The 18,480-nt window shown below is 55.8% G+C and overlaps 8 protein-coding genes across 8 annotated transcripts; 3 read left to right on the top strand and 5 right to left on the bottom strand.

Annotated features, from left to right (window-relative positions):
• Positions 1-1,547: 1,547 nt before the first annotated feature.
• BJX67DRAFT_228854 (general substrate transporter) lies at positions 1,548-3,525 on the bottom strand. The gene is made up of 4 exons (XM_071025888.1): positions 3,184-3,525; positions 2,458-3,124; positions 1,899-2,407; positions 1,548-1,833 (listed from the first exon to the last, which is right to left on the bottom strand). Exons 1-4 carry the CDS (start codon positions 3,382-3,384, stop codon positions 1,609-1,611), a joined length of 1,602 nt encoding a protein of 533 aa, XP_070883106.1. The 5' UTR covers positions 3,385-3,525; the 3' UTR covers positions 1,548-1,608.
• A 434-nt stretch (positions 3,526-3,959) lies between these two features.
• BJX67DRAFT_374128 (cytochrome P450) lies at positions 3,960-5,869 on the top strand (the record flags this gene model as incomplete). The annotated part of the gene is made up of 5 exons (XM_071031506.1): positions 3,960-4,112; positions 4,163-4,739; positions 4,807-5,264; positions 5,328-5,635; positions 5,698-5,869. 5 exons carry the CDS (start codon positions 3,960-3,962, stop codon positions 5,867-5,869), a joined length of 1,668 nt encoding a protein of 555 aa, XP_070883105.1.
• A 261-nt stretch (positions 5,870-6,130) lies between these two features.
• On the top strand, positions 6,131-8,046 carry BJX67DRAFT_362098 (WD40 repeat domain-containing protein). The gene is made up of 3 exons (XM_071029958.1): positions 6,131-6,264; positions 6,331-6,496; positions 6,549-8,046. Exons 1-3 carry the CDS (start codon positions 6,227-6,229, stop codon positions 7,665-7,667), a joined length of 1,323 nt encoding a protein of 440 aa, XP_070883104.1. The 5' UTR covers positions 6,131-6,226; the 3' UTR covers positions 7,668-8,046.
• Positions 7,857-9,323, bottom strand: BJX67DRAFT_228840 (zinc-binding alcohol dehydrogenase family protein). Its single transcript, XM_071025887.1, has one exon. The coding sequence runs from the start codon at positions 9,173-9,175 to the stop codon at positions 8,045-8,047; it is 1,131 nt and encodes a 376-aa protein (XP_070883103.1). The 5' UTR covers positions 9,176-9,323; the 3' UTR covers positions 7,857-8,044.
• Positions 9,324-9,620: 297 nt separating this feature from the next.
• On the bottom strand, positions 9,621-10,610 carry BJX67DRAFT_384122 (serine hydrolase-domain-containing protein; the record flags this gene model as incomplete). The annotated part of the gene is made up of 1 exon (XM_071033603.1): positions 9,621-10,610. One exon carries the CDS (start codon positions 10,608-10,610, stop codon positions 9,621-9,623), a length of 990 nt encoding a protein of 329 aa, XP_070883102.1.
• Positions 10,611-11,320: 710 nt separating this feature from the next.
• On the top strand, positions 11,321-13,485 carry BJX67DRAFT_384121 (transcription factor domain-containing protein; the record flags this gene model as incomplete). The annotated part of the gene is made up of 5 exons (XM_071033602.1): positions 11,321-11,528; positions 11,578-11,812; positions 11,860-12,391; positions 12,444-13,187; positions 13,255-13,485. The coding sequence occupies 5 exons, from the start codon at positions 11,321-11,323 to the stop codon at positions 13,483-13,485; spliced, it is 1,950 nt and encodes a 649-aa protein (XP_070883101.1).
• Positions 13,486-13,572: 87 nt separating this feature from the next.
• BJX67DRAFT_390250 (MDR family MFS transporter) lies at positions 13,573-16,139 on the bottom strand. The gene is made up of 4 exons (XM_071034613.1): positions 14,938-16,139; positions 14,386-14,892; positions 14,150-14,310; positions 13,573-14,061 (listed from the first exon to the last, which is right to left on the bottom strand). The coding sequence occupies exons 1-4, from the start codon at positions 15,524-15,526 to the stop codon at positions 13,648-13,650; spliced, it is 1,671 nt and encodes a 556-aa protein (XP_070883100.1). The 5' UTR covers positions 15,527-16,139; the 3' UTR covers positions 13,573-13,647.
• Positions 16,028-18,427, bottom strand: BJX67DRAFT_362092 (Zn(II)2Cys6 transcription factor domain-containing protein). The gene is made up of 4 exons (XM_071029957.1): positions 18,095-18,427; positions 17,288-18,037; positions 16,974-17,236; positions 16,028-16,921 (listed from the first exon to the last, which is right to left on the bottom strand). The coding sequence occupies exons 1-4, from the start codon at positions 18,187-18,189 to the stop codon at positions 16,275-16,277; spliced, it is 1,755 nt and encodes a 584-aa protein (XP_070883099.1). The 5' UTR covers positions 18,190-18,427; the 3' UTR covers positions 16,028-16,274.
• Positions 18,428-18,480: the final 53 nt, after the last annotated feature.

Here is an 18,480-nt window from a genome sequence, read left to right as displayed (position 1 = left end):
TAGAGGGTAAAGGAGTGGAAGACAAAGGGCTATTATAAGAAACTTAGTAATCTATCCAGGAAAACATGTAAAGTAAGAAGCAAAGTATAATATTAAGGAAACTAGTAATGCTATCTATGTTACCTTTTAAACTTGAGATAGATAAGGGTATTTATAACCCGTGGATTAGGCAACAGCTTAATTCCCAGGCCCTTATTCTCTAATAACAAGAAGAATAATACCCCTAAAAGCTAAATTATTGCAGAGTAGCCTGATCCTGCACTCCTGCCTACATGCCTTGGGTCCTAAAATAGTGTACTATATTCCACAAGTATAATTAGTTATTCCAAGGAACTTATTAGGGTATTATCTGTAAAGAGTAAATACTAGATGCCTGGCAGGGATTTAGTAAAGCCCATGTCAGCCTTAGAGCTTGACAATATTCTACAGGAAACACCACAACAGCAAATAGCCGTGCTTGCAACATCATGCTTTCCACAAACATCTACCACAGGGCGCAGGAGACAGGGCGCAGGAGACCAGATGATCGAGGACCAATTGGCCACTAGTCGGGCAAACGAAGGTTCCACAAGAATATGATCAAGGGTAGTAATAATAAGGATAACAGCAGCTAGCAGAGCTATAAATAAGGCATTTATACTACTAGACATGTTTCTCCAAGGCCCTTTTCTTGTTGCTATCTATTTAATCTAATTAAATGCTACAACACGCGGGATTAGCATGGCAGGGACAAAAACAAAGGCACAGGATAGGCAACTACTAGAAAGGGGGGAGAATAGGGTAGGCATAAAGTATAACGCGTAATCAACCTTGCTTGGAGCCTGTCGGGAGTATAGAGTATTAGACTCCTTCTTTAATAAGGGAAGTCAAGAGGGTAGATACTATAGAGGGCTGGCAGGCAAAGCAAGGCCCTAGAGAAACAAATCCTCTAGTATTAGCAGGTGGAAAAACAGAAACTATGAATTATTTTGCTAGATGCAAGCCAAAAAACAAGAAGGAAAAATTTAGCTGAAGAGCTGGTCCAGCCTGATAGGGTAGGGAATCTAGTAGTAAAGGGAATAAATAAAAGGTATAGCCGCAATTTTCAACAAGAAAAAGGGGGCAAAGGGGGCTAGCATTTTCAGAGTGGATAAGACAACAGGCAGCAACCAGGTAAGTATAGAATACGGGAGGGGGCATGGAGAAAAAAAAAGAAGTTGGGAGCAGAGCAGCAAGAATAGTTCTTATATTCTTAGAGAAGCCTCGAGGTGGTGATGACCATACAGCATACGGGGCGGCCATGCCGGAAGCGGCAAAACTAACCCGAACCGGGAACTCACAGGTCCTCGCTTTACAGACACAATAATTATCTTATTCTATTTAATTTCAAATGCTTTTTTTACAATGTTCTGAGAAAAAATATCTCAAAGAGACGCGATTGTTTTTTTGGGAGAAGTCAGATTTTCGTACGCCTGGCGTTTGTGATGCTCCCAAATATGTTTCCGTAGCTAAATATCCATGCACGGAGTATCAGGGCATGAAATTCTACAAAGAGGCCCGCCAGTACCGAAGAGCTCTGAATGCAGGAGAAATGAAATGCCGAGACATCAAACCTATGCCGGACCGAGGTTACTTCCCCCAGTCACTCTTCAGGCCTTCTGCATTTACTGCGTCCATCCTCGCCGCCTCGCGAATCAAACACTGGTAGCCCGCGAACTTGCGAGCCGGAACCCGCGCAGCAAAGATCTCATCCAACTCTTCCAGCGACCGACCCTTCATTTCGGGGATGAAGAAGTAGAAAAACACGAGACAGGCGAGATTCGAGGCGGCCCAAATATACCCATAGCGGGCGCCCTACAAGCAGTGCATGTCAGACTGCGGTCAGTCGATCAGTGGAGCATAGGGGCCTCGTATCTTACCCAGTTCAAGTGCTCCGGATTGATGAAATAAGGGGTACAGAAGTTCACCAGCCATGCAAGCAAGTAACCCAGTGACGTCGCGGTACCGACTGTCCACGCGCGGAGCCGTGAGCTGACCAATTCCGTGGCCACGGGGTAACTCGCTGCGCCGACGCAGCCGTTGTAGAAAAACTTGAAGAGCGCGGTGAGGGCAACGAGCACTTTCCCCGTTACAAGCGAGGTCGGACTGCTCACTGTCGCTGCGATGGCACTCCCCAGTTGGCACAGGCCGCATGCGACGGCCCCGATCATGAGGATTGAGCGTCGGCCGAACCACGCCTTGATCGCGTACAGTCCGACGTTGACACCCAGGAAGCCGAAGCATGTGGTCATGATAGAGAATTCGAACGCCTTTGCTAGCCCCGAGACGGTGAAGAAGTAGGTTTGGTATCCAATTAGAAACCATACTCCTGACGCCGTCTGGCAGCCTATCATACAGTAGCACAAGATCGTCCGGCGGAGATCAACCCCTATTTCGGCATCAGTATATGGAAGTGTTGGAGGGACAGACAAAACTCACCTCGGAACATATCCAACCCTGCGACACTGCCTTCGGTACGCTTCTCCTCTTCAACCCCCTTGACCATTTCCGCCCACTCGACTTCCAGAAGGGCGGGTGCCACCGCGTCGTCGGTTGCTCCGTCAGGCGCTGAGGACATACGCAGCGTGGCATAACTCGTTCCGCGGAGCTGCTCGAGTGCCTTTCTCGCAGCCTGCGTGTTCCCCCGATGCAGAAGCCACCGCGGACTCTCCGGGACAAAGAACAACGCGACAAACAGGAGAGTCGGCACAATGTATAGACAAGCCAAGGGGATCTGGTACGACAAGTGATCCATCCTCTCCTTCGTCTTGTTGTCAACTACGGCGCCCATAATGCTCCCGATGTTCACCCAATACGCGAAGAGCGCGACCATCACCCCGCGCATGTGGGCGGGAGAGGCCTCTGCGGTGTAGATGTTGGAGAACGTGACTAGAAACCCGTTTGCAAAACCTAGGAGGAGGCGCCCAACGTATAGGACGCCCGCTGATGGAGCGCCTATTTGGATACCGCATGCCACGGCGTTGATGATACATGCGAGCCATATGGCTTGCCGACGGCCAAGGTAGGCTGCAAAAAATCCCGCCACCAGGGAGGAGACAAAGGATCCAAGAGTCAGAAGCGACGTTATCAGCTGTTGTACGGTGCTCTGTGGATGGTAGACCTGTCAGCTTGAGCTCAAGAGCACGCGCTTTTGGTCCCACTCACATCAATTGCGTACCCTGTTTCCGATCCTCGAACTGAGTACCCGAACACTTTGAGAAAACCGGGCATTGCCTGGAGGGCTCCGACTGCGGCCAGGTCGAATCCGTATTGCAGGTTGGCCATGGAGACCACGCAGCAGATGATGAGACATTTCCGGTTCTGCCATAGGGTCGTCGCATCAATACTACTAGCAGTCTCCGTCATGATGTGTTGCCAGCCTTTCAGAGAAATTTGACAACTACGGCACCGTGCTGGTGTTTTCCCGACTTTTCTATTTCAATGTCAGTCCCCCACATGTCGATCAGCACGCCTCGGACGGAACACGGAGGACGTGCCGAGAGCCCCTTCGGAATAGAGACTCTCCACTGTGTCCATTGTGAAGTGCAGCCAACTTTCTTCTGTTGGAGGCCAAATGACTCGTGTTCATGGTGTACCCCACAACCCCCGCAAATCCCCAGCTGGGAGTCTGGGGTGCCACCACAAGTGTCACCCACTCGACTGCCCAAGATAATGCCCATCAGCCAGCTTGACAAGCAGCCATCTCCAACATCGTTGTGAATGATGTGGGGCTCTCCTCTTCCAGATGCTTTTGGAGGTCTCAAACGCGGTCCGATTTGACTTTGGAAGACGATCCCCCTGCGGGGGTCGGGATGGCGCACCAGATGTGACGGTGGATGAGGTGGGGAACCGATGATAGGAATGAATAATATATGGAGAGAAAGCCATTGTAATTGCGAGATGTGCTGCGTGTCGGAGGTGTTCAGCTGTGATTGACAACGATGATAGCCGACCGGGTTGAACAGCTCACTTCTCTCAGCCACGGTCTCTGGGAGAGGTTGAGCCTAGCGACCGTGGTTGCGGCGGTATTTATCATCCTGGGTCTGACCCTGATAGTTGATTATGGACAAATGATATACCTTCATTCTCGAATGGTGAGCATCTCCGAACAGAAGGAGTCTCGTCAGATGTGCTAACCATTCAGCCACCGGGCCCATTTCCCTTACCTTTGATCGGAAACACACACCTCTTGCCGGCTGAGAAACCATGGATCTACTTCGAGAAGCTCGCAAAACAGTACAACACTCCGCTGATAACCTTCTGGACAGGCCGACGCCCAACGATCTGGATCTGCGACGCCTGGACAGCCAACGAGCTCCTCGACAAACGAGCTGCGACCTATGCCTCTCGCCCACGGATGGTCGTCTTCAGCGAACTCGGCGCCGGCCAGACGAATCTCGTCAACATGTACTACGGCGACCGGTGGCGGCTGCACCGAAAATTGACACACATGGCGGTTGGGCTGCAGCAGGTGCGCAAGTACCGCGGGTTCCAGAACGACGAGAGTAAAGTCGTGGCCTTGGATCTTGTCCGGGAGCCGAACGAGTACGTGAGGCACTTTGAGCGGTACGCGACAAGCGTTGTCTCGATTATCGGTTTCGGACGACGGGTGGCATCGAACGCAGATCCGATTATCACGGAGGTTATTGCGGTGATGCAGCGGGCGGCCGAGCTCAATGTGCCGGGGAAGTCGTTTCCCATGCTCATGGAGACGTTTCCTTGTGAGTACGATTGTTTCCTGTCCGTTATACGACTTGATCCGTTTGCTCACACAGTCTCCCTCCCAAGTCCTCGCCAAATTCCCGAACTGGATGGCCCCCTGGAAGAAGGGCCTGGTGAATGGCAAAGGCCGCGGCAGGCCATTTTTCTACGCTCTGGCTGAAGAGGCTGCTAGTAAAGCAGACTCAGCGCAGTGCTACGCGAGGAAGCTATTCGAAGAAGGCCCGAAACACGATCTCTCGAGAATGGAGATCTCGTCGCTCTCAGGGAACTTGTTCGGTGCGGGAAGTGACACTTCCAGCTCGACGCTTGTTACCTTTATCCTGGCATGCTGTGCCTTCCCCGAATCGTTGCCCAGAGCGTGGGAAGAGCTGGACCGTGTTGTGGGACCGCATCGGAGTCCGACGTTCGATGATGAGGCGGACCTGTTGTATGTCAAGGCGTTTGTGAAGGAGGTTCTACGATGGAGATCTGTGGCTATTATCGGCGGGCAGCCGCATGCGCCGATTCGAGATGATGAATACAAGGTATGTACCTACATCTGCACCCGCAAACCTTGTTTGTGCTGACAAGACGAACCCACTTCGTAGGGCTGGTTGATCCCCAAACACACCTGGGTCCAAGGTAACGTCTGGGCAATCCACCATCACGAGCGAGAGTTCCCCGACCCGGACCGGTTCAATCCAGATCGATATGTTCCAGGAAGTGCGGATTCCCGTCCGTTCCCTGGTGAGAAGGGCTACATGACATTCGGCTGGGGCCGGCGTGTATGTAGCGGGCAGGGACTGGCCGAGCAAGGGACGTTCATCACAATTGCACGCTTGCTGTGGGGATTCAGAATCGAGAAGGCGCGAGATAAGCATGGGAATGAGATTCCTGTGGACATCTTCGACTTTACGTAGGTTTCTTTCCCCAAGTAACTGCGGATGTGGATGGCTAACGATTGTTTTCCGTCTCCAGGAACGGCCTCAACATGCGACCAAATCCTTTTGAGTGTCGAATTAGGCCTCGTAGCGACGAGATACGTGCCACGATTGAGCGAGAGGGAATGCAGGCACTGCAGGATTTGGCTCAGTTCGAGGGGGAGACAAAGTACCGGATGAGCACGTATTATGCCGCAGAGAAGTTGTAATGCACAGACCTTCTGTTATATATACCGTATGAGGCATTGTTAGCCGACGGCGCACTGTATCCGGTCAGTCTTTCTGTTAAGGGCCTGAAAATCGGGAAGATGTCAACATCATCGAGCACTGGCCAGTTGATAGCGCCTTCCCGTTTTGGCCGAGTCACGTGGCCGCGGAATAGTAAGTCCGACCCCGCGAACCGGGCAGGCGGTGAGGTGCAAACTGCCCGTGCAGCGACAAGGCTCCCGCTTTGCGTTGCCTGAGCCCCGGCGAGAGGGAAGAAATGCCCCTCCAGGTGTAGATGTGTATCTGCATGACTGAATGCGGCGCGTCCGACTCCACTGCTCCATGTGCAGACGATCGCCATGAGCCAGATCCTAACCGCTAATCAAGCAGCGGAGCTGTGAGTGTTTTCGTTGCCCGCTGTTGACCCCCAATGGCGCGCACTGGCTGGCTGACTTGCGGACAGGCACAAGTCGATCGTCGCCTATCTTTCGTCGATAAACGCGTCACAGGGCGCTGCAACGTTACGCGAGGAGCTTCAGCTGGGTGAGGGGTTCGATGAGGCCACGTCCAAGAAGTATGAAGGGCTGTTGGAGAAGAAATGGACGGGAATTGCGCGACTTCAGCGAAAGGTAACTACCGAACACGTTGAAACACTCAAGAGACACGAGCTAACAGCCTCAGATTCTCAATCTAGAAGGTCAAATCGCCAGCCTCCAAGCGGAGCTCGACGCAGCCCCAACCACCCGCTCGAAACAGTCCCAAAATCCCGAAAATTGGCTCCCTAAACCTTCTTCAACACACACGTTTGAGTCGCACCGAGATGCCATTCGATGCATCGCCTTCCATCCCGTTTTCACGTCTCTCGCCTCTGGTTCGGATGATTACACAATAAAGATATGGGATTGGGAGCTCGGGGAGCTGGAGCGGACGCTCAAGGGCCACGTGAGAGCTGTATCCGGCCTTGACTTTGGTGGCCAAAAGGGCAACACGCTGCTGGCATCTTGTTCAGGAGATCTTACGATCAAGATCTGGGATCCAAGCAAGGATTACGCAAATATTCGAACCCTTCACGGCCACGACCACTCCGTCTCCACGGTACGTTTTCTCACATCGACAAACAATCTTCTTGTCTCCGCTAGTCGAGACGCAACCCTGCGGGTCTGGGACGTTTCGAACGGTTATTGCGTCAAAGTCATCCGGAATGACTCTTGGATTCAGGACGTGTCCCCTTCGTTTGATGGCAAATGGCTGGTGTCGGGTGGTCGGGACCAGATCGTGAAAATTTGGGATGCCTCAACAGGTGAACACAGGGCTGCGTTGCTCGGCCACGAAAACGACATTCAATGTTGTGTCTTTGCACCTCCAGCGAGCTATAAGTACTTGGCTGCACTTGCTGGACGCAAATCACCACCGTCCGCTGATAGCTCGTCGGAATTTATTGCCACCGGAGCCAGAGACAAAACTATCAAGCTGTGGGACTCGCGTGGACTACTGATAAAGACTCTTACTGGCCACGATAACTGGGTACGAGGTCTGGTATTTCACCCGGGCGGGAAGTATCTGATCAGCGTGGCGGATGACAAGACGATTCGATGTTGGGATCTCTCCCAAGAAGCGAGAATGGTGAAGACGATTGATGACGCCCACGGCAACTTTGTTACTTGTGTCCGGTGGGCACCCGTTGCCAACGCCGATACTGCTGTGGACGCCAACACGGCGAATGGGGCGCCCGCAAAGCCGAACTATCAATGCGTGATTGCAACAGGGAGTGCAGATTCGTGTGTGCGGATCTTTACATAGCATCGGCGTCTACACGAAGAGACAGGGAACACTCCTCCAGCAGTGTCCCCGCCAACTGATGACCTTACGCATATCTTACTATGTATCTTAGTCATGATCGGACATGGAGAAGGGCCTCCAAGGGAGAGAGCACGAAACCGTCGTGGTAGGTCTTGACGCTGCCTGTGTCTGACAATGCTGCTGTGCTGGAGCACATGGCTCGATGGATTTTCGAATAAGCCGTTTAAAGTGGTAGAGCAGCTTCACGAGTCAAAAGATGGAACGGTTGCCGTCTCTGGGACGGAGAGAACTGAAATGATATAGTAGAATTTCCTTGCAGTGATATTACATCCCATATTATCAACACCGAGTAACTAGAATAGCATCCCTTTATACCCCTACAGAACAACAACAACCTTCCTCGCGCTCACGCCCTTCTTCTGCAGGTCCATCCCCTCCTGAATCCCCTCCAGCCCCCTGGTCGACACCACTAACGCCTCCGGCTTCGTCTTGAGCAGCCCATTCTCCAGCGCCTGCGGCACAAAGTCCCTCCAAACACGCATAATCTCGCCGTCAGGCTTCACCCACTCATCCCCGTCAATAAACTCCGCCTTGATTCGCTTGACCGCAGACCTAACCGCCGTCGCAGCCATCCACCAGACCATTCCGCCAACCATGGAGATCGTCCCGAGCGCTCCCGTGGGGAGCGGTCTCGGCGACGGCGGCGACGCATACGCGATATACCTATTCGCGCAGTCGTCGACCTGCGACAGCACGGCGAAGGAGGTCTCCACGGACCCGACGCCAATCGCATACGCCCCGGCGACCTTCCTCCCCTTGCACGCCGCGACGAGATCCCGCGTCAGCGCTGGGGAATTGTAGTCGAAGACCTCTGCGGCGCCGAGCCCCCTCACGTACTCGTGGTTCTTCGGCGACGCCGTGCTGAGCACGCGATATCCCGCCGCGACAGCGAGCTGGACAGCGCAGGTGCCGACAGAGGAGGCACCACCCGTTATCAGGACAACAGGCGAGGCATCGTTGACCTCCCTCCCCGGTACTGTCGGCAGGTCGAGGCCCAGAAACCGGCTGTGGAACAGCCCGTACGCAGCCGTGGAAATCGCCAGCGGGAGCACGGCGGCATCCTGGAAGGTCACGGCGTCCGGGATCTTCGCGACAAGATGCTCGCGCAGCACGGTGTACAGCTGGAATGCGCCCTCAGCGCTCCGATTCGACTGGGGGGTCACGGCAAGGGCCTGCCCTATGACGCGGTCGCCGACTTGGAACCGGGTCACGGCGCTGCCGACTTCGACGACTTCGCCTGCGACATCGTTCCCGAGGATGAACGGGTACTTGATGTGCCCCAGCAGGAGGTTTCCGAGGGCTTGCTTGGCCCAGTCGACGGGGTTGATTGCGAGGGCGCGGTTGCGGACGACGATTTCGTGGGCGGTGGGGGGCGTATATGGGGCGTCGCGGACTTCAAGGGGGTAGGCCTTTGCGGCTGTGAGCCAGGCGGCCTTGTTCTCGGGCATGTTGACTGCTGTCTGAGAGACAGACTCAGGGTCCGACTGTTCTGGAGCAAGAAGAACTCATCGTGAAGAAGGGATTGTCATCAACCGTCAAGTGTCGACATCTCCTCCCAGCATAACCGGAGTTTCTTTGGCTCTGGGCGGCTTTCAGGCTCCGCTCACCGCTGCTGTCAAACAATCAAGGCTTTTTCTTTGCTTTTGGGGGAGGACTCTGAAGTGACGATCTCATTGGCTTCGTCGTGTCGAGCTGATCGGCGGTGCATCTGGTGTTGGGCCCAGAGGACTGGGCTCATTTACGATGATTCTTCAGGCTCATTATTGGGAAGAGGACAATCAACCACCGAACTCACGGTCCTTCTCCGAAAAGGCCGTAAAACTCAATTCTATCATTATTATCGCCTATCCCGTCTATCCAACGGAAAAAAAAAAGGAAAAAGAAAAAACAGCGTCAATACCGTGTAACCACCCCCGTCTCGCGCGCAATCGCCAGGATCGCATCCACCACGGCCAGCACGTCTTTACTCCGGATCGGAACCCTGTGCTCCCCGTCCCACTCGATCAATCGTGCACTTCCTTCGTCGCACCCATACTCGAGCAGTTCCCGGTGCAGCGGCAAGCCCGGATCCTTCATCCCGTGGACGTGGATCGTCGGGAGCCGAATCGTCTCTGGGATGAAGCCAAATGTCGGCAGAGGCAAAGGCAGACGCAGATCGTCCTCGTCTTCGTCCTCGTCCTCCATCCTCAGCGAGACCATGGGCGCGCGTCCAGCCAGGAGGACTGCGAAGCGGTAGTCCACTGACGAATCTGATAGACTCCGTCGGTCACTTTGCTGCTGCTGCTGCTGCCGTAGCAGCAGACTCGCCGCCATCTTCGCCCCCTGACTAAACCCCAGCACGCCGACCCAGGGTCCCGACGCGCCGGCTTGATCGTCCTCGGCCATGGCAGCCTTGATACTGGACTCGATACTTGCAATGACAGTCCGCGACGCGGACGCGGACTCGCAGATGGGCACGGGCCCGTCACGCGGGCTTCCCGTTGCTCCAACGCCGTACCCCGGCGGGAACCACGAGCGGAAGGGCCCCCATTTCTCGTAGACCTTGACGACGTCTGGGCCGGGGGTCGTGAAGAAGGGTGCGTCGGCGAAGACGAGGCGGAAATAGGGGCCGAGACGGGCGCGGAGGGCGCGGCACTGGCTGCGGAAGATGCGGGCGTTTGTGCCGCCGCCGTGCAGGCAGAGGAGGCGGGGGAGAGTGAGGGTTGGGCCTTTTTGGTGTTGTGGTGCTGGTGCTGGTGCTGGTGTCGGTGTCGATGTGAATGAGGGTTCATGGCGTTGTTGGAGACGGGGTGTTGGCAGGGTGACGGTTGATGGAGTGGAGGACTTGGTCCACGGGGTGAATGTTTGGGCTGGCGTGGCCCATAGCTGGAGTGCCTCGAGCATTGGAGATGTGTAAAAGCGTAGAACCGAGATGTAGGGGTCAGTAGAGAGAGGACGAAGAGGTGGACGGAAGAACGACACCAGAAGTCGATATCCCTTATAGCAAGATGCGACATCGGCGTCCCCGTTGGTCTCACTGCCGACCAGCCAGCCATGCCCAGAACCCTTCGTCACCCAGCGCTTCGTTATCAGGGCATCGGACTTTCTCTCCTGCGAAGATGTCCCTCGCTGTCTTCAGGCATCCAGCACGGTGAATCAACGCTGACGTGTCCCGTCGTTCTGGGCGCTCAGCCTCGGACTCCGGACTTACTTTGCGCGGACGAGCCTCAGGATCTTCAGATCCTCACGCAGGATCCAAGTCGAAAGCCTAAATTATGGGCTCGGGTTCCTCAGGCGGCGCTGCAGCTGAGCCCAGGGGATGTGCGTCTTGGACTCGGTGCTTGTTTGATTGCCGAGGGGCTCGGCCAGCCAATTGACAGACGTCCGAGCAGGCAGGCCAGGGAAGACAAAGTTTTGGTTCTGCAGGAGGGCATTGTGGCAGAATGGCCTTCTTCGTCTGTTTCTTTGCTGTTTCCGTGGGCATTGGCCGATGGGAATCGAAGAAGGATCGTCAGTTTGGACGTGTTGGGGCCAGGCGTGACCGTCAGGCTTGTATAAGGAGTTGGCCAGGGCTACAGCAGCGGTGACACCTGTGCTGCTCCATAGCTTCATCCATGCCCTCACGACCACCGACGAAGCGGTCTCTCCGCCAGCAGCCTGGTCTCGCCTGCGAAGAGTGCCGCAGACGCAAGGTCCGATGTGACCGGGCCCAGCCCCAGTGCGAACCGTGTAGGGTGAAGGGGGAGGTGTGTCTAGTGAACTATAACCGGCCTCGACGGGGGCCAAAGACGGGCCAGCTCAAGGCACTGTACTCGCGGCTACGTGAGTTACACAGCTTCCGTATCAGAGTGGTTTCGTTGACAGAGTATAGACGTGCTGGAGGAGCAGCTCGTGGTCCAACTGGATCCCCCCGCGGAAGAGACACCTACAGCACCAGAACCTCCCTCGCGCAACTCGAGTCTGAGCCAGCAGTCGATCGTGAACGACGACGATGATGCCCCTCACGAGCCGTCCTCGTCGAAATCGTCCGTCGAGGCAGAGCCCCGCCAGTCCCCTGGACCACCATCGTCGAGTTCCAGTCCCATAGACATCGTGCTAGCAGACCTGTATTTCCCCCCTGTCCCTGTGTCCAACGCCACTAACAAATCCCGAGAGATCAGTTATACTTCGACCGCGTGCATCCCATAGCCCCATTCCTGCACCAGCGACGATACTTCTCCTGGACGACTACCGAATCTCCCTCTCTCCCACGCGCTGGTCTCCGCTCAGCCATGCGGACACTCGGCGCTGCAATGTCCGCGCAGTTCGGCAGCCTCACAGACAAACTGTACGCAGAGACGTGCCAGATCCTGCAACAGCTCGATGGGATGCAGTGCGCACCGGCGGTCGAGCAGATCCAGGCGCTGCTGCTGCTCGCGCACTACGAGCTCCTGCACATGCAAGAGTCGCGGGCGATGGTCACCGCAGGCCGCTGCTTCCGACTCATCCAGTTGACGCGGCTGTACGATACAGACGCGCACGAGGCCGAGACCCCTGCAGTGTCTGTGCCCGTGCAAGGACAAGAGACATACAACGAGTGCTTCGCCGCAACAGAGGAGAAACGCCGCACGTTCTGGGTCGCCTACTGCTTCGACCGGTTCCTGAGCAGTCGGCACGAGTGGCCGCTCACCCTCCAAGAAGATGCCGTACGTGCCCTTCCCTCTTTTATAAATAACCATCCTAATGAAGCCCAAGCAGATCCGCACGCGCCTCCCACACCCCGACGCTACCTTCCAAACAGCCCCGGTGACCCTCCCCCTCTCAACGCCCCAACCCCCCTTCCTGCACGAAGCAATCGCCTCAAGCGGACACACGACCCTGCCCCCCTTCTCCGAATGCATCGTCCTCGCAACCCTGCACGGCCGCGCCATGAACCTCCGCCGCATGGCGACCGTCCTCTCAAGCTCAAGCCCCGAACACAACGCATCCACCGCGAACACCACCACCTCCTCCTCCTCCACCAACAACGCAAACTCAACCACGAACGCATGCCAGATGAAGAACTGTAACAATCCTAATACTCATTGTAATAACACGAACGCCTTCTGGACCCGCCACAAGTCTCTCTCCACGCTCGTCGAGCAGCGCACGCAGCTCCTAGCTCGGAACCTGGCATCGCCCAGCGGACTGGTCGACCCGATGCTGGCGTTCACGCACGTCCTTGCGCGGAGCACGGTTGTTTATCTGGGGCTAGTTGCTGGGCGGGTTGTCCCCGGTTCTGGTATGGAGTCTGCGTCGGTTACCGGCGTTGGAGTGGACTGTTGGGGTGTTTCGGGCCAAAGCACCGTATCTAGCACTGGCATTGGAGGAGGAGGAGGAGGAGGAGGAGGAGGAGAGACGACGCAGCGGATGGTCAGCGCGGCGTATACGAGACGGGCATTCCAGGCTGCGAAGGAGATTGTGAGGCTGATACAGGGCGTCAGGCCGGTGAATTGTTTCAAGGTGCCTGCCCCCTCTTCTATTACGATCTGTCGAGAGTTAGGGTTACTGATGCTGACTCCGCTGCCAGGCACATCTCTTCCTTCCCAGCGCGGTATCCCGCGCGGCGGGGTTCCTCGCGACGCATGGGAGAGTCACGGAGTGGGAATGGGGGAATCACACGGGTGGGACGGGGAAAGAGGTCGACGAGTTACTGGGTGTGTTGAGGGACGTGCAGGGTGTGAACAATATGGCGAGGGAGTTGCTGGCGGAGTTGGAGGGGGGAGGACAGTCATATGGGGATGGGAATGGGATATCATGAATGGCCTTGGATTGATGAGAGACGCAGATTCAACAAGTTTAGATGCATGTCTAGGGGACATCAAGCATATACGGCTTGGGATTGCATGTGGATTATAAATTATACCGCGTTTCTTCACCTCCTTGTTCACACAGCTCGTATCCATCCCATCCGTATAGACCATTAGGGCTCACTCTTCGAAGCAACCTCCTCAACGGCCTTAGAGCCTTCCTCACTCTGCTTCTTCCTGACATCCCTCCACCCCAGCCCCCAACACATGACAAACGCCGCCCCCGCAAGCCCAATCCCCATAAACATAACCCTCCGGATACTCTCACTGTAATCCCCAAGAACAACCGCCAGCTCTTCGGGGTCCCTCACAACATTTCTGACACTCCTTGCCCCCGCAGAAATAATCAGCGCAACGCGAGACCGATCCTCCAAGTGCGACGTGAGCAAATCACGCAGACTATTCGTGAAGATCGTCTGCGCGGCGCACAGAATGACGGCGCCGCCGAGGAACTGGCAGAAGACGACGATGGCCATGGCCGTTGGGATTTGAGCCTTTGGGATGAGAGACGGGATTGCGATGAATGGCTACACACACACACACACAGAAAGTTTGAGGTCAGTTTCCACTCGATCAGGCAAAATATAGAGACATGGTGTCGCGCAGCGTACGTACAATGCTACTGGTCATTCCGCACCCGGCGCCGAACAGGATCTGGTATCCGACCCAGTCGCGCACCTTGGTGTCCACGTCGAACGTCGAGAACAGGCCGTACGCGACTGTTGTGAGGGCCGTCCCCGTTACGATGGAGGGGAGGTAGTACCCAAATCGTTGGACTGCCGCCTCATTAGTAGACATCCCTTTTTGTATAGAAGGTTGCGATTTAGAGAGGTTGAAGGGGGGGTGAATACTCATCGACCCGGCAACAAGGGCAAGAATAACCTGCGCCAGAATCGTCGGCAGATAATGCACGCCACTCAGCAGCGCCGAGTCATCCTTGACAACCTGGAAGTAAATAGGCAGGTAATAGTTCGCGCAGAAGAGCACACCGCAGACGAAGAACATCGTCGCCGCCGCAGACCAGATAATCTGCGTCCGCAGCAACGGCAGCGGGATCATGGCCTCCTCCTTGCGGCGCGAGCGCTCCCAGACCAGGAAGACCGCGAATGTGACGCCGGCCCCGACAAACAGCCCGATGATCCGCGAGCTGTCCCACGCGTACTTGTTGCCTCCCCATTGCAGCGCCAGCATGAGCATAACCACTGCGGGCGCACAGAGGACGAAGCCTACGAGGTCGAGGGAGCGCACGGCTGTGCGGAGGACCTCGCGGGGGGCGGGCTTCTTGGTTTCGCCGGGGACGCGGAGGAAGAGGAGGAGGAGGAAGACGGCTCCGCCGACGGGGAGGTTGATGTAGAAGCCTGGTTCTGTTAGTTTCTCATCAGTTAAAGGGGAGGTGGACAAACACCAGCGCCAGGAGACTTTCTCGGTGAAGACGCCTCCCAGAAGCGGACCGCACGCGACACCGAGCTGGCCCAGAGAGACGTTGATTCCGATGATGAGCGGCTGCTTGTGAGGCGGGACAGCGGCCGAGATGATGGTCAGACTTCCATTCATGAGGCCTGACGCACCGAGTCCAGCGACCGCGCGCCCGACAATGAGCATCGTGGACGAGGACGCCGCGCCACAGATGACAGAGCCGAGTTCAAAGACCGCGAAGAAGACTAGGAACGTCCACTTGACATTGAAGAACGTGTATAGCCTCCCACTCAGCGGCTGAAACGCCGAGTACCCGAGCTGATACGCACTGCCATACCAGCCCACATCCAGCAGAGACTTGAAATGTGAGGTGATTTCCGGAACAGCGGTCGAGACAATCGAGGTGTCAAGCATGAGCAGGAAGAAGGCCAGCGTCACGGGGAAGTTGAGCAGGACGAGCTGCAGCACCGACATGGGCTCATAGTCGGGGCTATCGGTCTCATTCTCCTTCGAGACGGGGGACTCAGGCCCGTCCTCACGGGGCGCATCTTTCTCGACGTCAAGACTTGCTGTCATGGTGGCTTGATGAACTGGCGGAGTCAATTCCGCCCAGCGAGTCCTCCTTTCCTGAACATGCAGGCTGATGCTTATAGATTACGAGGATCGCAGGAAAAGATTGGCCGGAATCGGAGCCGGGGACGAAAGCCGGCGCAGCCTGTGGGTCGAATTGAGACGATCTTCTGCAGCAATCAATAGCCTTGAGGAGGACTCCTGGTGGAGAGCATCCTGCAGGACCGAGTGCTTCCTCCAGTGGTTACTCCGGCTGCGACGCTTCATGAGCTGCTGTGGCCAGAGTCGGAGTTTTTCTTGGGTCCGTGTCAGCCACGGGGAGTTGCACGCTCGACGCTCGTTGGACCGGGAGTTGCTAGACCGATCACTCATCGAGTTGAGTTTACAGAATTTTTTCCAGGCCCTGCTCAGGTATTTCCAGACACTGTTCCCCTGTATCCCCGTTGGACCAGTCTCTCATCGGGTTGAGTTTAGCGTCACGTGATCAGGTAAACGCACGTGACATTTCTTCAGGCCAACCAGAAGACAGAACGCTTTGCCAAGAAATAGCTCGATCCCTCTATATCATGATCACGTGGCCCGAACAAGGGCTTACGGCCACCTGCCTACGACTCGCTGCTCACTCGCAATCACTCCGTCACCATGAATATTGTCCTTCTGGTATCGTAAGCTTAACATAGACGCCGTGCGGTGTCCCAAGCAGGACTTTCAACTTCACTGGCTCAGTTTCAACGGTTCAGCTTCATGGCTCGACTCAAGGTGGCATCCGCATCGACGACCCCGGCAACGGCAACGACGAAAGAGTCTGCAGCCATGTCTCATTCCCATACGCAAGAGAGTCCGTCAGCTCCGCGCTCATATCCCAGGGGAACTGCGTTCCTGACGCCGAACAACCCGACGGAGCCCATCCTGGCATACCCTCATTCCCGTCTCTCTGCAACTGCGACTCAAGCCATGCCCGTATCACCGCGCCGAGGCGCGCAACCTGCGTCCAGAAATCATCAGAAACCGGATTAGGGCCCGCGATATGATCCATTTTCTGCGTGGTATGCTTGACAACCTCAAGGAGATCGACGGTGTTGCAAACGACTTCCGGATCCCAACCGGCCTCCGTATAGGTCGATAGCCGGTATAGTGTCACCAGGCTCCGAGCCAGCTGCGCCCAGAGGTGAATCGTAAAGGCCATGCAATCTGTCGACTTGAAGGCGAAGAATACATCCATCCAGGACTTTATTGCCTTCACGGAGCCTTGCATGCTATCTACGCGTTCCCAGTCCGAGCCACTGTTAGGGGGGCTAGGAGCACTAGGGGTTCCGGCGGGAGACTCGAGCGAGCCTTGCGGGAGGAATGCAGTGGAGTTTATGCTCAGTTCTACGTAATACAGGTGCGCGAGGAGCCAATCTGCACAGCAGGGGTCAGTGTTTATACATTACCAGAACCGAGGGGAATTTACACTTATTGGGATGCTCAAGGGGTATCGACGCGCGGAGTGCTTCGAGCTGGCCCCGGAAAGACGTGAGGAAGAAGGCTATGGGTAGCAGCCCGTTATGTTCGTCTCGGACCTGTGCCGCTCGCTGCGCCAGCAGCTGTAGACGCACATGCAAGGCCAAAGCATGGTCATTTTGGTGCTCTGCATTCGCCTCTACAGTGCGGAGAAAGTCCTCCATTTGCGATGTCCACCGCATTGGGTCATTCTGGGCGAAGTAGGAGGAGATGCTAGGTGGCTTGTGAGCCTCCAGAATTCCACGGACAAGAAAAGTAACTTACACTGAAGCCAACAAGAAACAACCAAGAACAGCGCGTTGCTCTTCCAGGGAGTGACGCTCAGGAGCCTCCGATCCCGAGCAGAACGCCTTCCCACCTAACAGGGTCATCATGTGGTGATCACCCGGTAACGGCTTGTTCAGGTGGACGTCATAAACGATGGATAGAGCGATCTGCATCAGTCGCGACGTAGTGGGCGCAGAGTGGATGAAATGGTCATATCCCCAGGCAACATACGTCAACAAGCCCAGAAGCAAGTCAATACTTGAGCGGTTCTCAACCACGGTCGCCTGCGCCAGGGTGGCCTTGAACTGCTGCGCTCTCATCCGCTTCTCGCGCATCGATCGCGTGGTGACGGCGAGAACGGCCTGGAAGAAGAATGGTCGCTCCTTCTGCAGATATTGGGCGGTTACGGTGGGTGGGAGATAGATGAAGGGACAGGCGCGCAACATGGTGTCGCGGAACAACGCCAGCGACTCCTCTGTATTCCGCGACTCATCAGCAGGCATATGATACGTAGGCGGGACAGACGATGGGAGGGACATGGACGTGTCAGACGAAGAGTGATCCCCAGTCACACTGGTCTGAGATGCGGTGGAAGTGGGGGCTGGCGGCTGCTGCACGGCTTGCAGGAGCGAGAAAAGGTCGTCGAGCTTGGACTCGAGCTGAGCGATTCGCGAGCTCTGCGCCTTTTGCGAATTCCGCCTCCGTATGGAGTCCGACGGGTTACACTGCTTCTTGAGGCGGTGGCATCTGGGGAAGCGGGTCAGGATGGAGCATTCACGAGCAGGGAGTGGATGGCGGACCAACCTCTGGCATCCATCGCCCTCGGGACGGCCAACACACTTGCTCTTGGCCTTGAAGCAGTTCATGCAGGCCAGGCCGTACGGCCCTCGTCCGTCCATATCGGAGATCGTTAAGGCAGCGCTCAGACGGAAACGGAGGCCGATGCAGCGGTCGCGTTGAGGCGACCACGAAAGCCGTTGAGAATCACTGGACCAGAGCGTGGGTTCCAGAAGTCAGTCAGAAATAAAAATAGCTACTATAGCCCGTCCTGACCCCCTGAATGGGACATTTTCCCTTTTGATGTTGTTGACGAAGAGAACAAAGAACCCGCGAGGGGCGCGGTCACGTGGCTTCATGTTGGTGCGACTTGTGGTTTATACTTGGATTATGTAAGTAGTGCATGCATAATT

The sequence above is a fragment of the Aspergillus lucknowensis genome (assembly GCF_044049455.1).
Source record: "Aspergillus lucknowensis strain CBS 449.75 chromosome Unknown BJX67scaffold_44, whole genome shotgun sequence".
NCBI classification, from domain to species: Eukaryota; Fungi; Ascomycota; class Eurotiomycetes; order Eurotiales; family Aspergillaceae; genus Aspergillus; species Aspergillus lucknowensis.
This window is presented reverse-complemented; position numbering and strand designations above follow the sequence as displayed.